Raw genomic sequence first — 27,203 nt, 5'->3', positions numbered from 1 at the left:
GGGAATGCTCGGAGGGGAGGGGAATGCTCGGAGGGGGGAGGGGAATGCTCAGGGGAGATGGGGGGTACCATGGCCACATGCTCCAGGGATGGCAGAGTCAGGCTCAGCCGCTGTTGTAAAGCAGCCAATTCCTCTCGCTGGCTGCTGGCCGCCGCCTCGAAGCCCTCACTCTCGTAGATCTCGGAAACTTCCCTCAGTTTGACCCCCACATCGTGCAGCATGGCCTCGCCCTGCCGGCATCGCTGCAGTGCTGACTGCGGAGCACAGGGGGAGAGAGAATACGCTCGTTATAATTCCAGTTCTCAGCTCCACCTCCCCACCTGCACCAGGCAGCTCTCCTCCTGACACAGTCGCTCTTCCAGAATCATACCAGGGCTTACAGGGTTAAATCCTCAGGACCGGTTGGCAACACTTGGTCTGTAACCCCTCGAGTTCAGGAGGTTGAGGCGGATGTGATTGAGGTGTTTAGAACACTAAAGGGGTTTGATCGGCAGCTCCGGAGAAACTGTTTCCTCTGGTGGGGAATCCAGAACAACGGCCATCACCTGAACATTAGAGCCCATTAGAGGCCATTTAGGAGTAAATCAGGGGCAGGTTTTCACCCAAAGGGGAGTGGAAATCTGGAACTCTCTCCCTCCCCCAAAAGGCTGTGGATTATGGCCGGATCCAGTCACATTGTCAATGTGAGGTGGACAGACATTTGTTGGGTCAGGACATCAGGGGATATGGGCAAAGGCGGGTAATTGGAGTTGAGGTACAGATCAGCCATGATCTTATAGAATGGTGGAACAGGCTCGAGGGGCTGAATGGCCTCCTCCTGTTCCTATGTACCTCCTCTCTACATCCCGACTGTGCCTAAATCCACACACCTCCTAACTCAGCATTCCCAGGATCTCCAGACTGGAATACCTCCCTCCCTCATTCTTCCCTTCCTCCTACACTCTACACCCCTCACCCTCCCTTTTCCCTTCCTCCTAACTCTACAGGACTTCTCCATCTCAGTCCCTTTCTGTACAGAGGTTAGTGTATGTACCTGTACAGGTCAGTCAGTGTGTGCACAGGTCGGTCAGTGTGTGCACAGGTCGGTCAGTGTGTGCACAGGTCGGTCAGTGTGTGCACAGGTCGGTCAGTGTGTGCACAGGGTCAGTGTGTGCACAGGTCGGTCAGTGTGTGCACAGGTCGGTCAGTGTGTGTACAGAGGTCAGTGTGTGTACAGGTCGGTCAGTGTGTGTACGCTGTACAGAGGTCAGTGTGTAAAAGCCTGTGCCACTTTTGTTAGCACAGACATCAGTGCTCCTCCAGCAGCAGCTGACCTGCAGTGTGAGGAGCCGTGTCTGCAGACACCGGGCCGAGCTGTAGTCAATGTCCTGGGACAGGAGGGTCTCTGTGTTCTTGATCCAAGACTTGGCACAGTTTGTGACCTGCTCGTACTGCTCCAGGTAGCCTGGTATCTGTATACACACACAGCAACCATGGATTACAACAACTTGTATTTATATAGCACCTTCACGCAGGGTAGCTTACCGGAGAGCTCGACAACACTCCATCAACCGGAGGGATGGGGAGGAGGTGACAGAGCAGTGTGTGTATGGTGGTGAGAGGGCAGGTGATGGAGCAGTGCGTGTGTGTGTGGGAGGAGCGATGGACCGTGGGGGTGGGGGTGATGGAGTTCTGTGTGTGTGGGGGTTGATGGAGCGTGGTGGGGGGGGGGGTGATGGAGCGTGGTGATGGAGTGGTGTGTGTGTGTGTTGGGTGTGATGGAGTGTGGGGGGGGTAGTGACGGAGCGTGGGGGGGGAGTGATGGAGCAGTGTGTGTGGGGTGGGGGGAGGTGATGGAGCACTGTGTGTGGGGTGGGGTGGTGTGACAGCGGAGGAGGGCATGTGTGGGGGTGTGTAGTGTGATGGTGAAGGGTGCTGGGAGTGACCTTGTTGAGCAGGGAGGTTCGCTGCTCGGCTTGCCGGGCCACTCGCTGGTGGAGCTGGAGAGGGTGGATCAGCCGATCCATGAGCTGCTGGGCGGCCTGGGGTCCTGCTCCGCCATGTCCTGTACCTCAGCATCCAACCGGGACAGCATCGCCTGCCACTGCTCCACCTCAGCCCACACTCTCTGCAACAGCACACACAGCAGTGAGGTCAGCCATCACCAACAACCTGTCCTCGTCCAGCACCTCTCTCCAACAGCAACATCTCTAACTGCTTCACTGAAATTGCTGGCCCTGACTGGCCCAGGTCAGGGTTACAGACACAGTAAAGCTCCTCTACACTGTGCGTCCACACTCCCAGGTCAGGGTTAGAGACACAGTAACGCTCCCTCTACACTGTGCGTCCACACTCCCAGGTCAGGGTTAGAGACACAGTAAAGCTACACTGTCCGTCCACAATCCCAGGTCAATGCCAGCGCTTCCACAGTAGTCCCACTATAAGCCACACCACTGAGATCGGTAAATGCAGAGAATCTCACCTTAGTTCCAGAGGTGAAAAGGCAGAAGTTCCAAATTCAGTCCATCAGGCCACCATTGCCATCTCTATAATACTGGCCCAGGTCAGGGGTAGAAACACAGTAAAGCTCCCTCTACACTGTCCGTCCACACTCCCAGGTCAGGGTTAGAGACACAGTAAAGCTCCTCTACACTGTGTGTCCACACTCCCAGGTCAGGGTTAGAGACACAGTAAAGCTCCCTCTACACTGTGCGTCCACACTCCCAGGTCAGTGACAGTGACGGGTTAGAGACACAGTAAAGCTGAATGCGTGTGCACAGTTTTCTCACCTGCTGTAGTCTTTCTATTTTTCTGTCATACTCTTGTAAATTTGCTGACAGTGACTGGAAAACAAAATAAAGAGGTTTAAGGCGGGACGTGAGGTGAATGAGGCGAGGTGATGGGGAGGGAGGGGAACGGGTGATGGCTGAGTTACACACCTCCAGGACTCTGCTCTGCTGGGCTGTCACCTCCTGCAGTGCTTCCAGGTCCCCAGAGATATCCCGAACTTGGACGAACACAGCAATAGTGGAAATGATATGTTGAGGAAGCCCCAACGAGGCTCGACACTGCTCCATTTCCTCAACAATCTGCCTCATCTCCTCCACGTTCTCCAGAATAATCTGCAACAGCAAACAGGGGGTCACCATCTTACTCACCCTCCCACAAGCTCTCCACTATAATCCCAACCATCGTGTCTGTGCTGGTGCTCGCTCACCCACTGGAGCTCTTTCCAGGTTTCAATCACAAAAACGATAAACACCCACTTTTCCTGAGAAAAATAATGCAGCCGTGATTGTTATCGAGGGCAGTTACTGGGGCAAGAATCATCACATGAAGTCCTCCTGTTACTGCTTTGTACTCAGTGGGGATAGTCCCTCTCTAATCACCTAATGAAATCTACTCTTGTATTGGAAACCTCAATCAGATTCCTTTAACAGTCTCTGGCGTGAGGACACCATGCCAGCCGGCCAGGGCTGGCCGGGGGCTGTGAGCGGTGCTGGGCTGACCTCTCACCTGTGTGTTCAGGAGGTGCTCAGACACAGGCGTGTCAAACAGATCGGTAGCAGAGAGGATGGCGCGCACTTTGGAAATCTTTTTCTCAATGATTTTCACTTCGGCCTCGACAGCCTCGATCTCCTACAGCAATGGAAAAGGCAGTTACCAGAGCAGCCAACAGCTCGGGGGGCATTCAGGGGAGGGGAAATGCTCGGGGGGGAGGGGAATGCTCAGGGGGGAGGGGAATGCTCGGGGGGGAGGGGAATGCTCGGGGGGGAGGGGAAATGCTCGGGGGGGAGGGGAAATGCTCGGGGGGAGGGGAATGCTCGGGGGGAGGGGAATGCTCGGGGGGAGGGGAAATGCTCGGGGGGAGGGGAATGCTCGGGGGGAGGGGAAATGCTCAGGGGGGAGGGGAATGCTCGGGGGGAGGGGAATGCTCGGGGGGAGGGGAATGCTCGGGGGGAGGGGAATGCTCGGGGGGGAGGGGAATGCTCGGGGGGAGGGGAATGCTCGGGGGAGGGAGGGGAATGCTCGGGGGGGGAGGGGAATGCTCAGGGGAGATGGGGGGTACCATGGCCACATGCTCCAGGGATGGCAGAGTCAGGCTCAGCCGCTGTTGTAAAGCAGCCAATTCCTCCCGCTGGCTGCTGGCCGCCGCCTCGAAGCCCTCACTCTCGTAGATCTCGGAAACTTCCCTCAGTTTGACCCCCACATCGTGCAGCATGGCCTCGCCCTGCCGGCATCGCTGCAGTGCTGACTGCGGAGCACAGGGGGAGAGAGAATACGCTCGTTACAATTCCAGTTCTCAGCTCCACCTCCCCACCTGCACCAGGCAGCTCTCCTCCTGACACAGTCGCTCTTCCAGAATGATACCAGGGCTTCCAGGGTTAAATCCTCAGGACCGGTTGGCAACACTTGGTCTGTAACCCCTCGAGTTCAGGAGGTTGAGGCGGATGTGATTGAGGTGTTTAGAACACTAAAGGGGTTTGATCGGCAGCTCCAGAGAAACTGTTTCCTCTGGTGGGGAATCCAGAACAACGGCCATCACCTGAACATTAGAGCCCATTAGAGGCCATTTAGGAGTAAATCAGGGGCAGGTTTTCACCCAAAGGGGAGTGGAAATCTGGAACTCTCTCCTTCCCCCAAAAGGCTGTGGATTATGGCCGGATCCAGTCACATTGTCAATGTGAGGTGGACAGACATTTGTTGGGTCAGGACATCAGGGGATATGGGGCAAAGGCGGGTAATTGGAGTTGAGGTACAGATCAGCCATGATCTTATAGAATGGTGGAACAGGCTCGAGGAGCTGAATGGCCTCCTCCTGTTCCTATGTACCTCCTCTCTACATCCCGACTGTGCCTAAATCCACACACCTCCTAACTCAGCATTCCCAGGATCTCCAGACTGGAATACCTCCCTCCCTCATTCTTCCCTTCCTCCTACACTCTACACCCCTCACCCTCCCTTTTCCCTTCCTCCTAACTCTACAGGACTTCTCCATCTCAGTCCCTTTCTGTACAGAGGTTAGTGTATGTACCTGTACAGGTCAGTCAGTGTGTGCACAGGTCGGTCAGTGTGTGCACAGGTCGGTCAGTGTGTGCACAGGTCGGTCAGTGTGTGCACAGGTCGGTCAGTGTGTGCACAGGTCGGTCAGTGTGTGCACAGGTCGGTCAGTGTGTGCACAGGTCGGTCAGTGTGTGTACAGAGGTCAGTGTGTGTACAGGTCGGTCAGTGTGTGTACGCTGTACAGAGGTCAGTGTGTAAAAGCCTGTGCCACTTTTGTTAGCACAGACATCAGTGCTCCTCCAGCAGCAGCTGACCTGCAGTGTGAGGAGCCGTGTCTGCAGACACCGGGCCGAGCTGTAGTCAATGTCCTGGGACAGGAGGGTCTCTGTGTTTCTTGATCCAAGACTTGGCACAGTTTGTGACCTGCTCGTACTGCTCCAGGTAGCCTGGTATCTGTATACACACACAGCAACCATGGATTACAACAACTTGTATTTATATAGCACCTTCACGCAGGGTAGCTTACCGGAGAGCTCGACAACACTCCATCAACCGGAGGGATGGGGAGGAGGTGACAGAGCAGTGTGTGTATGGTGGTGAGAGGGCAGGTGATGGAGCAGTGTGTGTGTGTGTGGGAGGAGCGATGGACCGTGGGGGTGGGGGGTGATGGAGTTCTGTGTGTGTGGGGGTTGATGGAGCGTGGTGGGGGGGGGGGTGATGGAGCGTGGTGATGGAGTGGTGTGTGTGTGTGTTGGGTGTGATGGAGTGTGGGGGGGGTAGTGACGGAGCGTGGGGGGGGGAGTGATGGAGCAGTGTGTGTGGGGTGGGGGGAGGTGATGGAGCACTGTGTGTGGGGTGGGGTGGTGTGACAGCGGAGGAGGGCATGTGTGGGGGTGTGTAGTGTGATGGTGAAGGGTGCTGGGAGTGACCTTGTTGAGCAGGGAGGTTCGCTGCTCGGCTTGCCGGGCCACTCGCTGGTGGAGCTGGAGAGGGTGGATCAGCCGATCCATGAGCTGCTGGGCGGCCTGGGGGTCCTGCTCCGCCATGTCCTGTACCTCAGCATCCAACCGGGACAGCATCGCCTGCCACTGCTCCACCTCAGCCCACACTCTCTGCAACAGCACACACAGCAGTGAGGTCAGCCATCACCAACAACCTGTCCTCGTCCAGCACCTCTCTCCAACAGCAACATCTCTAACTGCTTCACTGAAATGGGGAGAAAAGCCAGCAAGGTGGGAAGTGGATCAAACCTGCAGTCAAAGAGGATTATCAGCAGGAGGCCACGACACAGGAGAGGGTTCAGGGGATTTTCTTTTTTGTGTGGTCAATTATCTGACACATGTGGAAACCCAACACCACGCTTAAGAGTCTCCAAACCAAGCTGAGAATTCCATGACTCCCACGTGCACATGAAAATTTCCGAGAGATTGCTTTAATGGAGTGTGCTCTCTCTCCCTGGAGGGACACGTCCTGTGTACCTAATCCCGGGAAGTACAAGGCGGAGGTTGGCAGGAGCCGAGGCTTGGGGACTCCAGAGTGTGTGTTGCGGTAACGCTGGAGGCTAACCAGCTAAAACCGCAAAGTTTGTTATTGATATTGCTGTCTGACAAGCTTTCCCACTGATATTCCGGCTAGGACCACCCTACCCGTTAGAGCTTTGGCTTACAGGATTAACAGGAGCTGAGTTAACTGGAGACTTAAGTGAGGGTGTGTGAGAGGGAGGAGAGCGGTGTGTGAGAGGGTGTGAGGGGGGGGAAGAGTGGTGGGTGAGAGGGTGGGAGAGGGAGGCGAGCGGTGGGTGAGAGGTGTGAGGGGAGGCGAGCGGTGGGTGAGAGGGTGTGAGGGGGAGGCGAGCGTTGGGTGAGAGGGTGTGAGGGGGAGGCGAGCGTTGGGTGAGAGGGTGTGAGGGGGAGGCGAGCGGTGGGTGAGAGGGTGTGAGGGGGAGGCGAGCGGTGGGTGAGAGGGTGTGAGAGTGTGAGGGGGAGGTAAGCGGTGTGTGAGAGGGTGTGAGGAGGAGGCGAGCGGTGGGTGAGAGGGTGTGAGGAGGAGGCGAGCGGTGGGTGAGAGGGTGTGAGTGTGAGGGGGAGGTAAGCGGTGTGTGAGAGGGTGTGAGGAGGAGGCGAGCGGTGGGTGAGAGGGTGTGAGGGGGAGGCGAGCGGTGGGTGAGCGGGTGTGAGTGTGAGCGGGTGTGAGTGTGAGCGGGTGTGAGCGGGAGGAGTGAGCGCAGGGGTGAGCGGGTGTGAGCGGGTGTGAGTGTGAGCGGGTGTGAGCGGGAGGAGTGAGCGCAGGGGTGAGCGGGTGTGAGTGTGAGCGGGTGTGAGCGGGAGGAGTGAGCGCAGGTGTGAGCGGGTGTGAGTGTGAGCGCAGGGGTGAGCGGGTGTGAGCGGGTGTGAGTGTGAGCGCAGGGGTGAGCGGGTGTGAGCGGGTGTGAGTGTGAGCGCAGGGGTGAGCGGGTGTGAGCGGGTGTGAGTGTGAGCGGGTGTGAGCGGGTGTGAGCGGGTGTGAGTGTGAGCGGGTGTGAGCGGGTGTGAGTGTGAGCGGGTGTGAGTGTGAGCGCAGGGGTGAGCGGGTGTGAGCGGGTGTGAGTGTGAGCGCAGGGGTGAGCGGGTGTGAGCGGGAGGTGATCTCCGGTATGTCCGGTTGCACATTGCCGGGAAATAGCTTTTTCCCCACAACTTCTCGCTCCAGATCCTTACGTGGCACAGCTGTGCCCTCTAGTGGTGGTCTGGGCCAGTACAGGCAGTCAGCCTGGGGCACACACAACACACACCCCCTGGGGCACACACACCCCCTGGGGCACACACAACCCCTGGGGCACACACACCCCTGGGGCACACACAACACACACCCCCTGGGGCACACACACCCCCTGGGGCACACACAACACACACCCCCTGGGGCACACACACCCCCTGGGGCACACACAACACACACCCCCTGGGGCACACACAAACACACACCCTGGGGCCACACCACACACACCCCTGGGGCACACACACACCCTGGGCACACACAACACACACACCCCTGGGGCACACACACCCCTGGGGCACACACAACACACACCCCCTGGGGCACACACAACACACACACACCCTGGGGCACACACACCCCCTGGGGCACACACAACACACACCCCCTGGGGCACACACAACCACACACCCCCTGGGGCACACACAACACACACACACCCTGGGGCACACACACACCCTGGGGCACACACACCCCCTGGGGCACACACACCCCCTGGGGCACACACAACACACACACCCCCTGGGGCACACACACCCCCTGGGGCACACACACCCCCTGGGGCACACACAACACACACCCCCTGGGGCACACACAACACACACACCCCCTGGGGCACACACAACACACACCCCCTGGGGCATACACACCCCCTGGGGCACACGGAGACACACACACTCCCTGGGGCACACGGAGACACACACGCTCCCTGGGGCACACGGAGACACACAGCTCCCTGGGGCACACGGAGACACACACACTCCCTGGGGCACACACAACACACACACTCCCTGGGGGCACACGGAGACACACACACACAAGGCCAACAGGAGGCTGAAATAGCACTGGGCTCTGTCAGGTTGAAAAGTGCCCGACCAGCTCCTCAGTAAGGGAATAACAATAATCCTCGCATGTGGTAGAGCGCCTTATCAAGTCTTCTAGACGTCTCAAAGCCCTTTACAAAGTAAAGTGAATTGACTGTATTTTTGTGGGCGAAACACAGCTGCCAATTGCGCACAGCAGCGTCCCCACAAACAGTCGCGGATTGAAGTGACCAATTTTTTTTAAAGGATTATTACCCCCCGGAAACACTATCCGCCAATCAACTAACAACTGGGTTCCTGCTTACTGCTGGGTAGTAACAGAGACGTGTGAAGTAAGGAAACTTGTCCAACGTTTCGCCCTTTGCCGGGAATTAAACCCGGGTTTCTCACTTGCGAGTGCTCTAACCACTGAGCTACAGGACTCTACAGGAATGGGTGGGTCGGGAGCCATCAGACAAATCTGAGGATTCGCCCTCAAAATACAAAGTCCCCAATGTGGAGCTTCAAACTACAACCACTGAGCCCAATCAGTGTTACTGACTAAACCAGGCTCCCCCCGACCCTCCCCCCACCCCGCGCAGCACGTGGGACCCACCTTGTGTTGTGCTTGTGCTTGACTCAGGCTCTGGCTCCGCTGCTGTAAGACCATCTCCACTGCCCTGAGCCCAATGCCCACCGCACTGATGCTGTTGCTCAGACCCTGGCACCGTCTGCTCCGCAGGCCCTGCAGCTTACACTGAGTCAGTGAGGGAGTATTTAACAGGCAGAAACCACACACAGCCCTGGCCAACGCCGCACACAGCCCTGGCCAACGCCGCACACAGCCCTGGCCAACGCCGCACACAGCCCTGGCCAACGCCGCACACAGCCCTGGCCAACGCCGCACACAGCCCTGGGCAACGCCGCACACAGCCCTGGCCAACGCCGCACACAGCCCTGGCCAACGCCGCACACAGCCCTGGCCAACGCCGCACACAGCCCTGGCCAACGCCGCACACAGCCCTGGGCAACGCCGCACACAGCCCTGGGCAGGCACTCACCACACACACAGTCAAACAGACACAGTCTCACCGCACGGATACCCACAGACAGACTTAATTCACCGTGTCCAGATTTGTCACATTCTCACCTCCTCCTGCACTGTCTCCAGCTCACTGGCTGTGCCCTCGATGCTGATCTCCAGCTCAGGGGCAAGTGGCTCCGAGACGCTGCTGTGGACACGCGCCCTCATAGCATCCAGCACTTCCCACTGCCGCCCCACTCCAGCCTGAAGCTCCTGTCAGCAAAGCCAACCAGAGGGTTGAGGGGCAGCACCAGCACAATAGCCCAGTGGCTCCCCTCCCACTGTGTGGACAATGCCCAGATTGGAGGGCGTGACCCGAGGCTTATTATAAAAATAATAATAATCCCTGCATTTGATACAGCGCCTTTTCATGTCTTCGAGACATCTCAAAGCGCTTCACAGGATACACTGTAAAGTGTAGTGACTGCATACTTTGTAGGCGAAACTTTATATTTATATAGGGCCCATCACTCGGGGGTAGTGTCTCGGAGTGTTATATAAACGCAAGTTGTTTCTAACCACTGCATCCCGTCTCTATGCAGACCCTCTCCCAGCAACAACAACAACAAGATTCCATTTATAAAGCGCCTTTCACGTCAGGAGGACGTCCCAAGGCAGGTGGGCGGACGGGGGTATATTCTGCTCAGAGCTGTGCTGTTGTGGGAAAGTACCTCCTGGTGTTTGAGTTGATCTCCCGGATCCTCCCAAGCCGGGGCTTGCAGCTCAGCCCTGGTGTCTCGCAGCCATTCCCCGACACTGTCCAGCTCCTGCTCCGGAGGCTCCCCACGGACACTCTCCCCAATAGCACCGGCCTCCTCCCCAAGCCTGACACACACAGAGCGGAGCAACAGAGAGACAGAGTCAGCCAACATTGACGGGCGCCCATCTCACACTCTGCTCAGGCACCTCAGCAGTGCACTCCAGCAGCCACTGGGATGGCAGCATGAGTTTGGCAGAGTCTGATCACTCGGTGGTCCCTGCCCCAGTCCCCACCACCAGCCCGCACCACCTGCCCCCACCACTGTCCTCCACCACCAGCCCCCACCACCGTCCTCCACCACCAGCCCCCACCACCAGCCCCTACCACCTGCCCCAGCCCAGCCAGCACCACCGTCCCCCACCTCCAGCCCCCACCACCGTCCTCCATCACCAGCCCCCACCACCGTCCTCCACCATCAGCCCCTACCACCATCCCCCACCACCTGCCCCAGCCCAGCCAGCACCACCATCCTCCATCACCAGCCCCCACCACCTGCCCCAGCCTAGCCCATCCCAGCGTCCCCTACCACCGGCCCAAGTTCCAACCACCAGCCCCCACCACCAGCTCTCATCTCAGCCCCAGCCTCCAGCCAGGCCCCCCCTGCCCTAAACTCACAATTGGGTGGGCTCCAACGCTGGTTGCTGGACGGAGGGTTGTTTTCTGAGATAATCCTGAACCTCCCGCAACTGCTCTCGCCGTCTCCCTCTCACCGCCAGCACCGCTTCCTCCAGCCGGGCCCAGCGATTCAGCAGCTTCCTGGCCTCGGGGCATGTGAGTGACATTCCCTTTGCTCTGCTGTGTGTCAGTGACATTCCCTCTGCTCCACTGTGTGTCAGTGACATTCCCTCTGCTCCGCTGTGTGTCAGTGACATTCCCTCTGCTCCGCTGTGTGTCAGTGACATTCCCTCTGCTCCACTGTGTGTCAGTGACATTCCCTCTGCTCTAGGCTGTGCGCTGGGCTCCAGTGCGTGTCTGATGATCTCCAGTTCTGTATAGAGAGCCTGTGGAAGGTCCCAGTGAGGCAGACATTAAGGATTGGGGTGGTGGTGGTGGGGTCACGCACAGCCTCTGGCACTTGCCTCCTTGTCTCTCCACACCACCATTAGCGGTTGAGCCTTCAGATTCTGTGTCCCTAACTTGTTAACAAGTTGCCTCTCCATCTCACCTCCTCTCCATCTGTCTTCAAGTCCTGCCTTAAAACCTACCTGTTTGACTGCGCCTCCAGCCTGCTCCTGCTCCTGCTCCTGCTCCGAGGCACTATCCTATGTGACAGTCACTGTTCATTACTGGTTGGTTGTGTGATAGCCCACACACTGTCCACATTGGACCATGGGGGCCAGGCTTGATCCCGTGATCACTGAATGTTTATAAGTACATCTCCCCTTCCCACACACACCCCACACTGTGAACGGAACAGTAACCCACCCAAAACACCAGGGTCTCCCTTCACAGGTCCCTCACTATGGCAGCATCTATGGAGAGTGAGAAGTGAGTTAAGTTGACCTTTTGTCTGAACTGGGCTCTGCGACTCTCAAATGCTCTCTCGGTCTCTCTCTCTCTCTCTCTCTCTGTGACTCATCGACCTGAAACATTTACCCACTTTCCTCTCTCTATAGATGCTGTCTGACCTGCTGAGCTCCCAGCGACTTCTGTTTTTATTTCAGGTTTCCAGCATCTGCAGTATTTGCCTGTTGTTCCCTCACTGGTCTGCTTGTCTTTCTCTCCGGTGCCAGGGAGCCTCACCTCCAGTGCCTGTAGCTGCTCCTGCAGCTCCCGGGGCTCCAGCTCTGAGCCTTGCTCCTCCAGCAGCTGGACCTCACCTTCCATCACCGTCATCCTGCTGTGAACCCCCGGCCACAGACGCTCACACTCACTGCCCACAGCAACATCTGAAACCTGCAAAACCTGCGTCAATCTCCCTCTCCCCCACTCACTCACTCACTCACTCTCTCTCGCTCGCTCTGGGACTCTCTCGCAAACTGTCTCTTTCTCTCTTTCTCTCTGTGACTCTCTCTTGCTCTCTCTCACTCTGTTACATTTGCACAAACTGTCTCTCTCTATCTGTGTGTGACTCTCTCTCTGTGACTCTTTCACTACAGATAGTGCAAGTTTTCCTCCTTACCATACACACTCAGTCCAGCTGTGAAGGTTGTGTAGCCCTGAGCTGATGGAGGGAGGGAAGTAGTCAGGTTCAGGCTATGCCTTGCACTCTTGGGATGTGTTGTGTCTAACTCTGGCTCCCAAGGCCAGATAGTGGTTGCACAGGTCCCCACAAGCCTGCGTTATCAACACAGCAGCTCCAGCTCCACCACTGTTCACAAAGCCCGGCATGCGGGCGTGCAGTCTAGTCGGGAGACTGGCAGAGGTGATGGGGAGGGTAGGATTACTCTTACCTCAGGTCTGGCTGGACGGTCTGAAATAAGTTGTGCATTATTTTCAAACTAAACCCTATAGCCCTGCAATTTTTTTCCTTTTTTAAGTACCTATCAAATTCCCTTTTGAAAGTGGTTATAGAATCTGCTTCCACCACTCTTTCAGGCTGTGTATTCCAGACCAAAACAACTCTGGGTAAAAAATTTCTTCTGAACTACCCTCTGGTTCTTTTACCAATTATCTTAAATCTGTGTTCTCTGGTTACCAACCCACCTGCCAGTAAAAACAGTCTCTTCCCCTCTACTCTTATCAAAATCCCTCATAATTTTGAACACCTCTATTAAATTTCCCACTCATATACACATGCATTCACACACATACATATACTCATACACAGCGCTATGAGGTAAGAGTGGGGGAGTGGGACTGATTGAGCAGCTCTTTCAAAGAGCTGGCACAGGTATGATGGGCCAAATGGCCTTCTTCTGTGCTGTAAAATTCTAGTGTGTGTGTGTGTATGTATGAATGTGTGTGTGTGCATGCATGTGTGGCTGTTTGTGTGTCTGTGTGTATGAGCGCCTTTGTTTGTGTGTCTGTGTGTGAGTGTGTGTGTGTGGCTGTGTGTGTGTATAAGTGTGGGAGTACTTGTGCTGTGTGTGTGTACGTGTGGCTATGTGTGTGTGTGTACGTGTGGGGTGGGGGAGAGAGTAGAGTGAATGTGAGCTCTCTTGGGGACACTGTGATTCCTGTTCTCATTGCTGCCTGGTGTGGTACGGAGGGTGCAATGGGAACAGGAACATAGTGTCCCCGAGAGCTCTCAGGAGGCAAGAATAACATTCAGTCCCAGTACCTGCAGGTCACCAGGAGGCACCACGAGGGGACAGCTGTGGGAGGGTCCAGGGGTCTCCAGCCCAGCCTGACTTGGTCCCACAGCTCCGTTACTCATCTCCACACCCTGTGTGGGGGACCCAGTCATTAGCTCCTCCAGCCTCAGTCTGAGACACGTCTCCAGGACCTCGAGAGTAAGAGAGGAATGAGAAAGTTTCAGCCATTCATCACACCCACAGGGGGGTCAATAACTCACAACATGAGGTGCCAAGTCTCACTGAGGGTAACCAATTCACAAATCAGACAGACAGACTGAGAGACACACACGCACAGTGAGTGAGTGAGAGAGAGTCAGAGAGGAAAAGAGAGAGAGAGAGAGAGAGTGTGAGAGAGTCAGAAAGAGAGAGCAAAACAGAAACAGAGACAAAGAGTGCAAAGTGTGGGTGGTAACTGAGGATGATACAGAGGGAGTGAAATGGTGAGAGAAAAGGAGAATGAGCTAGTTATGAAATAGAGATAGACAACACCACGGAGAGTGAGGGAGAGAGAGGATGAGGGGAGAACCGGACAAGAGAGAAAAAGAAAAATGAGAGAGAAGTGGAAGAAAGCGAATGAGAGGTAGAGAGAGGTCGTGGATTGAGCTGCGGAGTGGCATTTTGCCATGGAAACCTTACCTGTAATTCCTCTGGTGTGTCCTGCCACTGCAGCAGCTCCTGAATTTCACCAGTTTTTTCCCGTAAGTTTTCAATCTTCTGTTCCTGGCATTGAATTTCACCCTGTGAGGATAAACACAGTGAGTGTTGCTCTGTATCTAACCCATGCTGTGGCTGACCTGTTATGGGAGCCTGCATCTCAAAATATAAATTTCACCTAAAACCTCATGTTGAGCTGTTGATGGGCAAAAGCGAGTGATCTACACAAACAGTGAGAAAATAGTGAACCTGTGGAATAGGCTCCCTAGGGAGACGGTTGAAGCAGGAAGTGTTTCAAACACAGATTAGATAGTTTTTGTTTAGGAAATAACATTGAGATAAGGTACGTAAGGAGTTCAGGACACATGTCCACACGCCTGATAATAATCCATCAAGAAAAGAAACATTAATAAATTGGTCACTTCAATCCATAACTGTTTGTGGGACACTGCTGTGCGCAATTGGCTGCAATGTTTTGCCCACAAATATACAGTTAATTCACTTTACAGTCTATTCTGCGAAGCGCTTTGACACGTCTAGAAGACATGAAAAGCACTATATCAAATACAAGGATGATAATAATAATACTAATAATAATATGTGCGTGCCACTGCCAGGAAGGTGGAAGACCAACTAGTCTTTTTTCGTCTAGCTGTTCTTATGTTATCCGTGTTAGTCACTGTATTGACATCTTAGGAATGTTGCGTGAGGAAAGGTGAACATGCCTGCTAGCGAGAGCACCCCACCCAGCACAGGAACGTGAGAGTGAAGCCAGCATCTGCTAAGGTAGACTCTGCTGTATTTCGCCCACAAAATACAGTCACTTCACTTTATAGTATATTGTGTGAAGCGCTTTCAGATGTCTCAATGACGTGATAAGGCGCTGTATCAAATGCAAAGATTATTATTATTATCATGTTCACAGAACAACACAGGTAGGAGTCTATCATACACCATGTGTAAACCGTGTGCAAACACTGTAAAGCATGTGAGTGTATATTTACAAAGGGAATTATAGGCTTCCTTAATTATTGTAAATTACATTAAAATTAAAGGGTAAGTGTAATTCCCTCTATAATTGTTTACACAAGGTTTACAAAACGTGCACTCCATGGCTGCGGGGTGGGAAAGGGGAGGAGAAGGTGAGACAAGTAATGGAGTATGCGACAACAACAATCTACATTTAGATCACACCTCACACATTAGGAGGACTTCACACAGCTGACTGGGAGCGCGGGTGCAGGGTTGGGTTGGGGGCACGAGGAGGGGGAAAGATGGCTGAACAAGCTGACTGTTAAGTTATTTTTTGAAGATGGGGAGGGACTGTGGGGTTGCAGGGTTGGCCATTGAGGGTGGAAGTAGAGCGGTGTTTGCTGGCCAGAGGGAGTAGGAGTTCAGGTGAATCCTCACACTCGTGTTCAAATCCCTTCATTCCCTGGCACCTCCCTACCTCTCCGACCTCCTTACTCCCCAATCCACCACCCGGCGCCTCCGCTCCTGCTCATCCCTCACACCCTCCAACCCACCATCGGAGGTTGCAATTTCAGCAACTACGCCCAGAAACTCTGGAACACTCTCCCTCAATCCCTCCGCCTTCCCCCCTTCTCCCCTTTTTCAAGTCCCGCCTGAAAACCTTCCTCTTCGACCGTTCTTACAGCCACCTCCCCCACCCTGGCTCAGAGTCAGGCTCCACCACTGTTAAGCACTCTGAGATGCTATATAAGTGCAAGTTGTTGTTGGCTGGCGACTGGCGCAAAGCTGCGGAGAGATATCAAACTGAGGACAAGGATCTTGAAATCGATCCACTGGGGATGGTGGGGGAAGCTCACAACGTCCCGTTCCCACCTCACTTTACGCCTTCTACTAATTTATTCCAAACATTGTATGTACAGCACAGCCGATCACTGGATGAACTCACTGAGCTGTTGGGTTGGGGGGAGTGCTGGGGGATGGGTTCCGGTGAGGCGGGGGGTAACTGAAAATCAAAACAGAGGACGCCTTTACTGAGAGACAAGCAATGTGTCTCTGCTGCGGAGACAGACTCGCTCGTCCCATGGCACCCCAGCTCACTTTGTGAACCGAACAGCCCAGTTTGTGTAGAGATGGTGGCTGATTCTCTCAGTCAGTGACAGGGTGCCTCTGCTCAATGTCAGTGACTGCAATCAAGCCATTACCTTGTGAGAACCCGTCAGAGTTGGAGAGGTCGTGTCCCAACCGAGCCAGGGCCAAAGCAAGCCAATTAACCCAACCCACTTGCAGTTAGCCATCGGCAAGACACGTTCCTGGACAATGAGGGGTGCTTGGCTCCTGGCAGAGCACTCTCCTGGCTTTGCTACAACCACAAGCTGCTTTCCTTCTATCTGAGGGGAATGAAAGGGAGGGAATAATGCAGGGTGGGGATGCAGGGTGCCCCAGGGCCCAGTGTATGTGAGACAGCAGCAGAGGGAAAGGGAAAGGAGCAGGTTACAGCAGGCTGGAGAGGAAGGCCAAGGCTGTTGCAAGAGGTAGACTCCCTACAGTTGAGACATTCTAATTATTCATCCTGAGAGTGTCAGGCCTCTGTGGCTCCACCAGGGTTTCTCTGTAGCTCACTGCTAGAGGCTGCGCAGGGGGTGGGGGAAGAGATGTTCCCTCTATCCCTGGATATGTTTGCCTGCCAGGATCTCCCCCCCGAGTCTCCCCCAGGGAGGATGCCCCCCCACTCTCCCAGGTTGTTGGCTGACAGCCCTGATGTGCAGTGACTGCCTTCCCCATGACTGAATGAACCTGGAATGCTGATCTCACCTGTAACAACTCCAGACTGCTGTCCCGCGCTCTCACAATCTCACACTTCACTGCCTCTGACTTCTCCCCCTCGGTGGCTGAGCTGCTCAGTTGCTCCCACAGGGACAGCCCTGCCTTCAGTCGGGCTGTGCTGCTGTCCAGCGTTTCCATCACCTGCCAATAAACACAGGGGAGAAATCAAGACACCGCTGAGAGGAGCAACCATCACCCTGTGTCCGACATCCACCGCCTGTTACATTCATGGCATGAGAAGCCGTTAATAATAATAATCTTTGTATTTGATATATCAAGTTTTCCAGACGTCTCAAAGTGCTTCGCAGAATATACTGTAATGTGGAGTGACTGTATTTTGGGGGGCAAAACACAGCAGCCAATTGCGCACAGCAGTGTTCCACAAATAATAGTAGTTTATCTGAGGGCATTATTACCCACAGAAAAGTCCGCCAGTTGACTAACACCGGGTTCCTACTTACAGCTGGTAAACAAGAGGCGTGTGGAGTAAGCAAACTTGCCTAAGGTTTCACCCTGCCCGGGAATCAAACCTAGGTCTGTCCTCTCGCTTGCAAGTTGAGTGCTCAAACTACTGAGCTACAGGACTGGACAGGCGGGTTTTCAGTGAGTGACAGACAATGGAGGGAGTGACACACCTTGCGCCAGCGCTGCACCAAGCACTGAGCTTCACTCCCGAACAGCTCAGAGTCACAGCCCAATCTGCTCAGTTCCAACTCCAGCTGCTGACCCAGGCTCCGCAGGTCCATCACGTTAGTTTCCTGGTCAGTGCAGTCGCGTTTCACTACCTCCAGCTGTGTGAGAAGATATGTCAGCACTTTCATAACTCCAGGGCACTGGTGTGGAGCTCTGCCCCAGGACAACTCTGTGCAGTCTGAGCAGAGATTTACAAAGTACTCCAGGTGTGGTGTGCGCAGGTGTACACAGTCCTCCAGGTATGGTGTGTGCAGGTGTACACAGTACTCCAGGTATGGTGTGCCCAGGTGTACACAGTACTCCAGGTATGGTGTGTGCAGGTGTACACAGTACTCCTGGTATGGTGTGCACAGGTGTACACAGTACTCCAGGTATGTTGTACGAAGATGTACACAGTAATGCAGATATGGTGTGCGCACGTGTACACAGTAATGCAGGTGTGGTCTGACCAGCGGTTCAGTGGATCTAAACTCACTGATTTGGCATCAGCCCAGTTTATAAATGAACCATGACTGTACTGATCTGAAACACGATTGAGGGCAACTTCCAAACTGACATAATGCTCGAGCCCCCTGCATCTCACTCGCTCAGTGAATCTTCACACACTCACTCTGGTTATTGCCACCTGCAGAATATCTCTCCGCTCCCAGTGCCCCTGAGCTGCCATTGCCTCCTCTGCTTCCTGCACTGTGCTCACAAGATCCTTTGTAATCTTCTGGGTCTCTCGGAGAAGCACCACCAGGACACAGCAATGGTCATGCCTGCGGAGACAAACCATATCCTCACCCAGTCCCACAAGCTATCCTCTCAACAAGTCACTTCCAAACACAACAGCACTTCACAGCAAACACTGGCAAGTGTAGGAAAGGGCAGCCACTGTACAGGTCATACAGAACCAAGGCTCACGGTGTGAGTAAGAGTCAGGGGCAGCAGCAAACAGTGTGAGTGAGAGTCAGGGGCAGCACCACACAGTGTGAGTGAGAGTCAGGGGCAGCAGCACACAGTGTGTGTGTGTGCTTGTGGGGGGGGGGGGGGTGGGTGGGAGGGAGGGAGCGAGCGAGTGAGTGAATGAGCGAGTGAGCACAGCAGTGCATTTAGGCAATAACTATGAGCTGGTGTACATAGTGGGATGAGCTAACCTGAGCTCCTGACCCAGGAGAGCTGAGGACAGACAGGAGCAGTGAGTACCTACCACTCCTGGATATGTTTCTTAGTGTCTTCCCATCTCGTGTCCACCTCCTCCAGCTTCCGTGTGGCTTGGCCTGCGTGGGCACCGCTCATCGCCACGATCTGGTTACTAAGATGCCGCAGGTTGTCCAGCTCCGGGCTCCGGCTCTGCAGCTCGTAATCCAGCTCATTCAGACACTGCAGCCTGGGAAAGGAGTGGCTCACTACACAGCCAACACTCAATAATGCAGCACCACTCCACTCCATCCACACTCCCAGGTCAGCAACAGTGCAAGTTAGAGACACAGTAAAGCTCCCTCTACACTGTGCGTCCACACTCCCAGGTCAGGGTTAGAGACACAGTAAAGCTCCCTCTACACTGTGCGTCCACACTCCCAGGTCAGGGTTAGAGACACAGTAACGCTCCCTCTACACTGTGCGTCCACACTCCCAGGTCAGGGTTAGAGACACAGTAATGCTCCTCTACACTGTGCGTCCACACTCCCAGGTCAGGGTTAGAGACACAGTAACGCTCCCTCTACACTGTGCGTCCACACTCCCAGGTCAGGGTTAGAGACACAGTAAAGCTACACTATCCGTCCACAATCCCAGGTCAATGCCAGCGCTTCCACAGTAGTCCCACTATAAGCCACACCACTGAGATCGGTAAATGTAGAGAATCTCACCTCTTTGGTTCCAGAGGTGAAAAGGCAGAAGTTCCCAAATTCAATCCATCAGGCCACCATTGCCATCTCTATAACATTGTGTCTATTTATCTAACATCAAATGCAGCGTAAGCGGTTTCCTCAGACAAAAACAGTGCAATGCAACCAGACACCAACCTGTGCTGCACTGCAGCCAGAGAGCCTTCCCTCAGCCCAATCACCTCCAGACTTCCCTCAGTGGCCTGCAAACTGCTCAGAAGCTGCTGTTCTTTAGTGTTGAAGGCCTCCAGTAATGACTGTAAAGCGACACTCTCCTCCACCCCAGTCAGCCATGGCGATGCAGGTGGGTAACTTTCCCCGGAAACCTGGGTCTGCAGGGAACGCCGAGCAGCGGTCTGCCTGGGCTCAGGATCCACTGACCCCCATGCCTTGTCCCAATCACAGTCATCTAACTCCTGATTCAATAGGAAAACAAATTAAACTCAAGTTACTATAATACAAGCCAAGGCATCAGCACAGGAGGCCATGCACGCCAGCGGGGAGGACATCATTGGACACAAACGTACAACAAAGAAAATCCAAGAAACAGTTGCCTGCTGTGCTATGGGATGGTGCGCTGGGGATTGAAGAAATATGAGATCAAATAGGCCAAAGGGCCTTCTTCACCCAAACCTCTCTTGGGATCAGTTATCAGGAGAGGTAGAGAAGCTCGGATTATTCTCCTTGGACAGAGAAGGTTAAGAGGAGACTTAATAGAAGTTTTCAAAATTATGAGGGGATTCAATAGGGTGAACAAGGAGAAACTATTCCCACTGGCGGGTGGGTCAGTAACCCGAGGGCACCGAGTTAAAATAGTTATTAATCGAAACAAAGGGGAGGTAAGGAGAAATGTTCTCACAAAGTGAGTTGTTGGGATCTGGAATGCATTGTCTGAGAGGCCGGTGGAAGCCGATTCGATAACAAATTTTAAGAGAGTAGATAATTATTTAGGGAGGACAAGTTTGCAGAGCTATGGGGAGAGAGCGGGGAGTGGGGTTGAATTGGAAGCTCTTTTCAAAGAGCAGTACAGACAAGATGGGCCGTAATGGCCTCCTTCTGCGGTGTATAATTCTATAATGTTATGATTCCATGTTATAATAATAATCCTTGCATTTGTCTTCGAGACGTCTCAAAGAGTTCCACAGAATATACTGTAAAGTGAATTGACTGTATATTTTGTGGGAAAATGCAGGAGCGAAAGATTGAACACAATAGTGTCCCACAAACAGTCGTAGATTATTTATGAACATATTTTTTTAAAAGAAGGAATTATTAGCCCCAGAACATGATGCACCAATCGACTAACAACCAGATTCCTGCTTACTGCTAGATGAACAGAGGCGTAAGAAAATTTTCCTAAGGTTTTGCCCCGTCCAGAGATCAAGCCCAGGCCCTCTCACTTGAGGCGAGTGTCCTAAACGACTGAGCTACATGATCAGAGATGTGCAGCTAATTACTGGGTGGGTAGATTTCACACTGAACACATTAATGCAGGCTATCTTTCACCTTTTCCTATTGTATCTCAGTCACTTGACAGTGTTGCTGCTGTACCTGCTCCACACTGTGAGTTGACTGCCCCGAGTCCTCGTTGATGGGCCCATCGCCCTCCTCGGTGGTGCTGAGAGGCTGAGAGGAAGCTTCATTCGGTGGCTCACGCTTGTCTTTCCCGGCCACCTGCTGCTGCCGCAATGCCACACAACCATCTGCTACCTTCATGTCTACCCACTCATCATCTCCATTCTGAGCCACTGTCATTGACTGATCCTCTCTCTCTCTGTCAATAATCTGCTCTCCTTCAGGTTCGTCAGTCACTGTGTGAGCAGTGTGCTCTCTCTCTCTGTCAATGATCTGCTCTCCCCCAGGTACATCAGTCACGGTGTGAGCAGTGTCCTCTCTCTCTGTGTCAGTGATCTGCTCTCCCCCAGGTACCTCAGTTACTCTGTGAGCAGTGTCCTCTCTCTCTCTGTCAGTGATCTGCTCTCCCTCAGGTAAGTCAGTCACTGTGTGAACAGTGTCCTCTCTCTCTCTGTCAGTGATCTGCTCTCCCTCAGGTAAGTCAGTCACTGTGTGAACAGTGTCCTCTCTCTCTCTGTCAGTGATCTGCTCTCCCCCAGGTAAGTCAGTCACTGTGTGAGCAGTGTCCTCTCTCTCTCTGTCAGTTATCTGCTCTTCCCCAGGTACATCAGTCACTGTGTGAGCAGTGTCCTCTCTCTCTCTGTCAGTGATCTGCTCTCCCTCAGGTAAGTCAGTCACTGTGTGAGCAGTGTCCTCTCTCTTTCTGTCAGTGATCTGCTCTCCCCCAGGTACCTCAGTTACTCTGTAAGCAGTGTCCTCTCTCTCTCTGTCAGTGATCTGCTCTCCCTCAGGTAAGTCAGTCACTATGTGAACAGTGTCCTCTCTCTCTCTGTCAATGATCTGCTCTCCCCCAGGTACATCAGTCACGGTGTGAGCAGTGTCCTCTCTCTCTCTGTCAGTGATCTGCTCTCCCCCAGGTACCTCAGTTACTCTGTGAGCAGTGTCCTCTCTCTCTCTGTCAGTGATCTGCTCTCCCCCAGGTACATCAGTCACTGTGTGAGCAGTGTCCTCTCTCTCTCTGTCAGTGATCTGCTCTTCCCCAGGTACATCAGTCATGGTGTGAGCAGTGTCCTCTCTCTCTCTGTCAGTGATCTGCTCTTCCCCAGGTACCTCAGTCACGGTGTGAGCAGTGTGCTCTCTCTCTCTCTCTATGTCAATGATCTGCTCTTCCCCAGGTACATCAGTCACTCTGTCAACTAACTGCTCTCTTACTGGGCTGTGACCCAGGTCTGGTCCAGTCAAAGCCACTGATACCAACGGACGAACGCCCTGGTTGTCTGAATGGTCAGCATGGACATGTCCCCGTGGAGAATCCGTCACCGGCTGACCACAATCTCCTGCTTGCTTATCAATAAGGTCTTCTTCAATCCTCTTCATTGGAGTAAAATCCTCCTCAGTGAGCTCAGCAGCCTGTTCTTCTGCTATAATCGTGATGACGCTTTGAGCAGATTCCTCTGTTCCTGATCTATCAGTCCTGTCTGCTTCATTCACAGACACAGCTATCATTTGAGCAATGTTCTCCCTCAGTAGATCACTCCGCTGCTCTTCCCCACTTAAGATCATGGCTTTGTTTTGAGCAGATTTCTCTCCATCAGTCACTGGCCCTTGCCCTGGTTCTGCTCCTTTGGCCTTAGCCTGGTCCTTTCTAAGCTGAATCTCTGTTGCTAGTTCTGTGGTGCCATCAGGGTCCTCTCCAAGGGGAGAGACTTGTGTGGATTGTCTATAATTTATATAAACACATGATTATCATCCTGTACAACAACCTCTCAAACTCTCAAGTAAACACACACACTACAACATAAGGCTGGAGCTTCTACACACAGTATAACAAGGCTGGAGTGTTCTATACACAGTATAATACACAGTATAACACAAACTGGAGTGTTACCCTGATCAGGTGTCCCTAACAGACAGGTCAAGACGGTTAGTTCCCTGTTGAGTGTTGCTAACCTGTGCCCACAGCGCTGCAGCAGCTTGTTGTAGACACTATCCGCCAGCCCCTCCAGTACCTCCTGACGCTCCTCACAGGACAGAAGCTGAGCCTTTATGTCCAGCTCCACATTGTGCTCTCTCAAGGCCTCATACAACTCCCTCATAGCCACCAAATGCTGCTGGGCTCCAGCCAGAGAATTCTTTTCACAAAAGTACAGCTAGAGAGAACCACAGTAAAAGTGTAAGTCACGTTTCCACGCTCCTCGTCCAGGACATCAACTCGTCTCGTCCACACTGTCTGTACCTGCGCCAGTGAGTATTAGCAAGAGATTCAACACAGTTATAACAGCCCCAAGGTTATTGTTTCATGTCAGGTATCATAGAATCATTGGCACATCTTGTCTGTACCAGCTTTTTGAAAAAAGCTTCCAATTCAACCCCACTCCCCCGCTCACTCCCGATAGCCCTGATCAACCCCACTCCCCTGCTCTCTCCCCATAGCCCTGATCAACCCCACTCCCCTGCTCTCTCCCCATAGCCCTGATCAACCCCACTCCCCCACTCTCTCCCCATAGCCCTGATCAACCCCACTCCCCCGTTCTCTCCCCATAGCCCTGATCAACCCCACTCCCCCGCTCTTTCCCCATAGCTCTGATCAACCCCACTCCCCCGCTCACTCCCCATAGCCCTGATCAACCCCACTCCCCCACTCTCTCCCCATAGCCCTGATCAACCCCACTCCCCCGCTCTCTCCCCATAGCCCTGATCAACCCCACTCCCCCGCGCTCTCCCCATAGCGCTGATCAACCCCACTCCCTCGCACTCTCCCCATAGCCCTGCAAACTTGTCCTCCCCAAATAATGATCTGTTTCTCTCTTAAAAGTTGTTATTGAATCGGCTTCCACCGGCCTTTCAGGCAATGCATTCCAGATCCCAACAACTCGCTGTGTGAAAACATTTCTCCTCACATCCCCTCTGTTTCTTTTAACACCTGTTTTAACTCGGTGCCCTCGGGTTACCGACCCACCCGCCAGTGGGAATAGTGTCTCCTTGTTCACCCTATCGAATCCCCTCATCAATTTGAAAACTTCTATTAAGTCTCCTCTTAACCTTCTCTGCTCCAAGGAGAATAATCCGAGCTTCTCGAGCCTCTCCTGATAACTGAAGTCCCTCATTCCTGGTACTATCCTGGTAAATCTCCTTTGCACACCATCTCTCTGTTACTTGTCACCCTGTTTAAGATTGTACCATTTTACAGACAGGAGATTATTGATGAAGTCAGGTAGTGTGTAGGTACCTGATGCTCCTCCAGCAGCTCCTCTGTACAGAGTGAGTAGAGTACGCTCTCCTTGCCCAGCTGGATCTCACATTCCTGGGCCGCCTTTTGGAAGTTGTCGTGTTCCACCTCAAACCGGAGCCGGTACAGCTGGGAGGTCACTGTGCAGCGAACAGTCTGAGAGAGAACAAACCCTGTGTTAGCCCTGTGTTTACTGTGCATTAACCCGGCGTTTACTGTACGCTTAACCTGGTGTTTACCGTGCACACCTTAACCCGGCATTTACTGCACTTGTTAACCCGGTGTTTACCGTGCGCATGAACCCTGTATTTACCGTGCCTTTTAACCCTGTATTTACTCTGTGTTAAACCGGTATTTACTCTACATTAACCCTGCATTTATTGTGTGTTAACCCTATATTTACTCTGTGTTAACCCTGTATTTACTCTGTATTAGCCCTGTATTCACTGTGTTTAACCTTGTATTTACTCTGCGTTAATGGATGAACACAATGATCTCCTGTGACTGTCCTGCTCACCTCCCATTTGCTGCATATCACCTCTCTCATCTCCTCCACCGACGGCCTCCTGTCCACAGGTATGATACCTTTGATTTTGTCTGTGGCTTCGAGAAAGCTTTGTAGGATCCAAGGATTGAAACTGCTGAATACTTCCTGTAATGCAGGTCACAGCTCAGCAAAGCCATCAGCAACGCTTACCAAATCCAATCTTCAAACACCCACACCTCAGCCCCAGTGTAAAGAGCGACGGGTCGTGAGCAAAGGCTCTTCAAACTTTGAGTTGAAACCTGAGAGGGGACTTACCCAGGTACAGTATATAAAAGGTCAATCTCATTGAGAAAATAAACCCAGAAAAACCCTTTCAGATTTGCCAAGACAACAGGACAAGACGGCAGAGAACAATTCCAGGACAGACAGCTGGAAGAACTTCTTAAAACAGATAGAATCAACAGCTGGAAGTGTATCTGAGGTCAGGTCATTTAATAAACAGCTTGAAGCAGCATGGGGAGCCAGCAGGGTGCGGAGGTCCATTTGGAGATGGAATGAATTAACTAATTAATCACTTCCTCAATAATTTACATGATCAGCCCAGCGGCCCTCAGTGGTATAATATTGCACATAATATTTTAATTAATTTCACTGGTCCAAAAGGCTGAGATTATCCACATCCTTGACCTATCCCCTTCTCCCCCTCCACAGGCCCCACAACAAACATAAGTATCAGAGAGTGCAAATTGCTTTCCAATGAAACAATATTTTTGAACTCCAGCCAGTTTATTTTCAGTCCAAATCCAGGAATCACGGTCAAATCAGATTTTACCATTAAGCTTTAAATTCAATTCTCCATTTTAGAGAGGAAATTAAAAGCAGGTGATGAGCGAGTTCAGGCCCTTGTCTCTGAGAGCAAAGAGCTGACAAGCAGGGCTGCATCTGGGGGCTTGGAGAAGGATGAGAAGGTCACTCAAACATTATATTGATAATAATAACAATAATAATCCGTGCATTGATACAACGCCTTATCACGTCTTCGAGACGTCTCAAAGCGCTTCACAGAATATACTGTAAAGTGAATTGACTGTATATTTTGTGGGCGAAACGCAGCAGCCAATTGTACACAGCAGCGTCCCACAAACAGCCATGGACTGAGTGACCAAATTACCATTATTTTTTTTTAAATTTGAAGGGATTATTACCCCTGGAAAGTGATCCGCCAATCAACTAACAAGCAGGTTCCTACTTACTGCTGGTAAACAGAGCTGTGTGGAGTAAGGAAATTTGCCTAACGTTTCCCGGGAAGCAAGCCAAGGTCCTCTCGCCTGTGAGAGGCAAGTGCTCTAACCACTGAGCTACAGGACTCCACATTTGAGTGACTCACACAACCCGGGTGCAGATCAAGGAGAGGAAGAAGGACAGTGGGCTTTGGCAGGGAAATTACAACAAATTACAGAAAGTTTACAATGACAGAGACAAGGCTGAGCGCCTGCCCGCTGCGCTCGGGCCGGGTACCTGGTGCTTGGCCAGCAGGGTTCTCGGCAGCCCTTTGTCCTGGAGGAAGTACACAGCCCCTTGAATGCTCGCTTCCACACGCTGACGGCAGGCCTCGAAGTTGCTTCTTACATCGGCTTCCGAAGTTCGCTCCAGCTCTGCTGAGCATGGCCCGGAGTCCGGAATATCCTAGACACAAGGGCAAGACAGGGGACTCTCAACAATCTACAGCAACAGGCAGAACATCCTTAGGGGGAGGGAGGGAGGGGACCGGCAGGCGGGAGTGTGTAGCACACTGAGCGGGATTTATTGATGCATTTACCATCACTCTCTGCACTGGATCCTGCTGCACGACGGGTGAGGCAGATATGGTGAGCGGCCGGGTCAGTGACCCTTCACCTTGACCAACAAGTAGCCCCATTGAACCCGTCTCCTCCGCTACATCAGAACACGACACCTGCACAGCAGAGGGTAGACTGGAGTGAAATTCATTGTCAGAGTGAGAGCAAGAAAGAGAAGATAATAATTATAATCTCTCTGTATGATACAGTGCCTTATCATGCGGCCGAGATGCAACAAAGCAGTTCACAGGATGTACAGCTGTGTGTTTTGTGGGTGAAAAGAGTATGAGGAGGGAAAGGATGGTGAATGATAATAATAATGCTTGCATTTGATACTGCGCCTAATTAGGTTTTTGCAACGTCCCAAAGCACTTCACAGATTACACTGTAAATTTGTGGGCAAATTGACAGAAAGGGAGAGGATAAACAGAAAGGCAGGG

At 53.0% G+C, this 27,203-nt stretch overlaps 3 protein-coding genes across 3 annotated transcripts in view; all 3 read right to left on the bottom strand.

Annotated features, from left to right (window-relative positions):
• LOC103189754 (nesprin-2) overlaps positions 1–368 on the bottom strand; it is a 39,641-nt gene extending 39,273 nt beyond the window's left edge. Inside the window, exons 1-2 of the mRNA XM_042338156.1 lie at positions 321–368; positions 69–254 (exon numbers count right to left, since the gene is read on the bottom strand). Of these exons, the coding sequence (XP_042194090.1) occupies positions 69–254; positions 321–368 (234 nt within the window). The remainder of the gene's footprint in view (positions 1–68; positions 255–320) is intronic.
• A 2,425-nt stretch (positions 369–2,793) lies between these two features.
• On the bottom strand, positions 2,794–11,214 carry LOC121849694 (nesprin-2-like). The gene is made up of 10 exons (XM_042338155.1): positions 10,997–11,214; positions 10,293–10,446; positions 9,688–9,834; positions 9,154–9,294; positions 5,913–6,095; positions 5,359–5,436; positions 4,049–4,234; positions 3,496–3,618; positions 2,915–3,101; positions 2,794–2,822 (listed from the first exon to the last, which is right to left on the bottom strand). Exons 1-10 carry the CDS (start codon positions 11,191–11,193, stop codon positions 2,794–2,796), a joined length of 1,425 nt encoding a protein of 474 aa, XP_042194089.1. The 5' UTR covers positions 11,194–11,214.
• Positions 11,215–11,262: 48 nt separating this feature from the next.
• Positions 11,263–27,203, bottom strand: part of LOC103189761 — a gene marked incomplete at its 3' end in the record, with an annotated part of 38,056 nt that continues 22,115 nt past the window's right edge. The window contains exons 20-34 of the mRNA XM_007910265.2: positions 26,745–26,879; positions 26,444–26,611; positions 24,956–25,090; positions 24,439–24,594; positions 23,160–23,359; positions 21,186–22,929; positions 19,773–20,050; positions 18,956–19,135; positions 18,374–18,524; positions 17,706–17,861; positions 17,059–17,211; positions 14,257–14,358; positions 13,605–13,769; positions 12,125–12,277; positions 11,263–11,382 (exon numbers count right to left, since the gene is read on the bottom strand). Coding sequence (XP_007908456.2) covers positions 11,263–11,382; positions 12,125–12,277; positions 13,605–13,769; positions 14,257–14,358; positions 17,059–17,211; positions 17,706–17,861; positions 18,374–18,524; positions 18,956–19,135; positions 19,773–20,050; positions 21,186–22,929; positions 23,160–23,359; positions 24,439–24,594; positions 24,956–25,090; positions 26,444–26,611; positions 26,745–26,879 — 3,996 coding nt within the window. The remainder of the gene's footprint in view (positions 11,383–12,124; positions 12,278–13,604; positions 13,770–14,256; positions 14,359–17,058; positions 17,212–17,705; positions 17,862–18,373; positions 18,525–18,955; positions 19,136–19,772; positions 20,051–21,185; positions 22,930–23,159; positions 23,360–24,438; positions 24,595–24,955; positions 25,091–26,443; positions 26,612–26,744; positions 26,880–27,203) is intronic.

This window comes from Callorhinchus milii, unplaced genomic scaffold (genome assembly GCF_018977255.1).
Source record: "Callorhinchus milii isolate IMCB2004 unplaced genomic scaffold, IMCB_Cmil_1.0 Scaffold9, whole genome shotgun sequence".
Classification (NCBI taxonomy): domain Eukaryota; kingdom Metazoa; phylum Chordata; class Chondrichthyes; order Chimaeriformes; family Callorhinchidae; genus Callorhinchus; species Callorhinchus milii.
Note: the sequence above shows the minus strand (reverse complement) of the source record. Positions and strands in the feature narration are given on the sequence as shown.

Excerpts from the sequence above, each read along its gene's own strand:
- LOC121849694 (XM_042338155.1), bottom strand. The coding sequence starts at position 11,193 with ATGTCACTGACACACAGCAGAGCAAAGGGAATGTCACTCACATGCCCC. Across the intron at positions 5,437-5,912 it reads GAACCTCCCTGCTCAACAAG|ATACCAGGCTACCTGGAGCA; the intron begins GTCACTCCCAGC and ends GTGTGTATACAG. Across the intron at positions 2,823-2,914 it reads GAGCAGAGTCCTGGAGGTGT|TCACTGTCAGCAAATTTACA; the intron begins GTAACTCAGCCA and ends TTTGTTTTCCAG.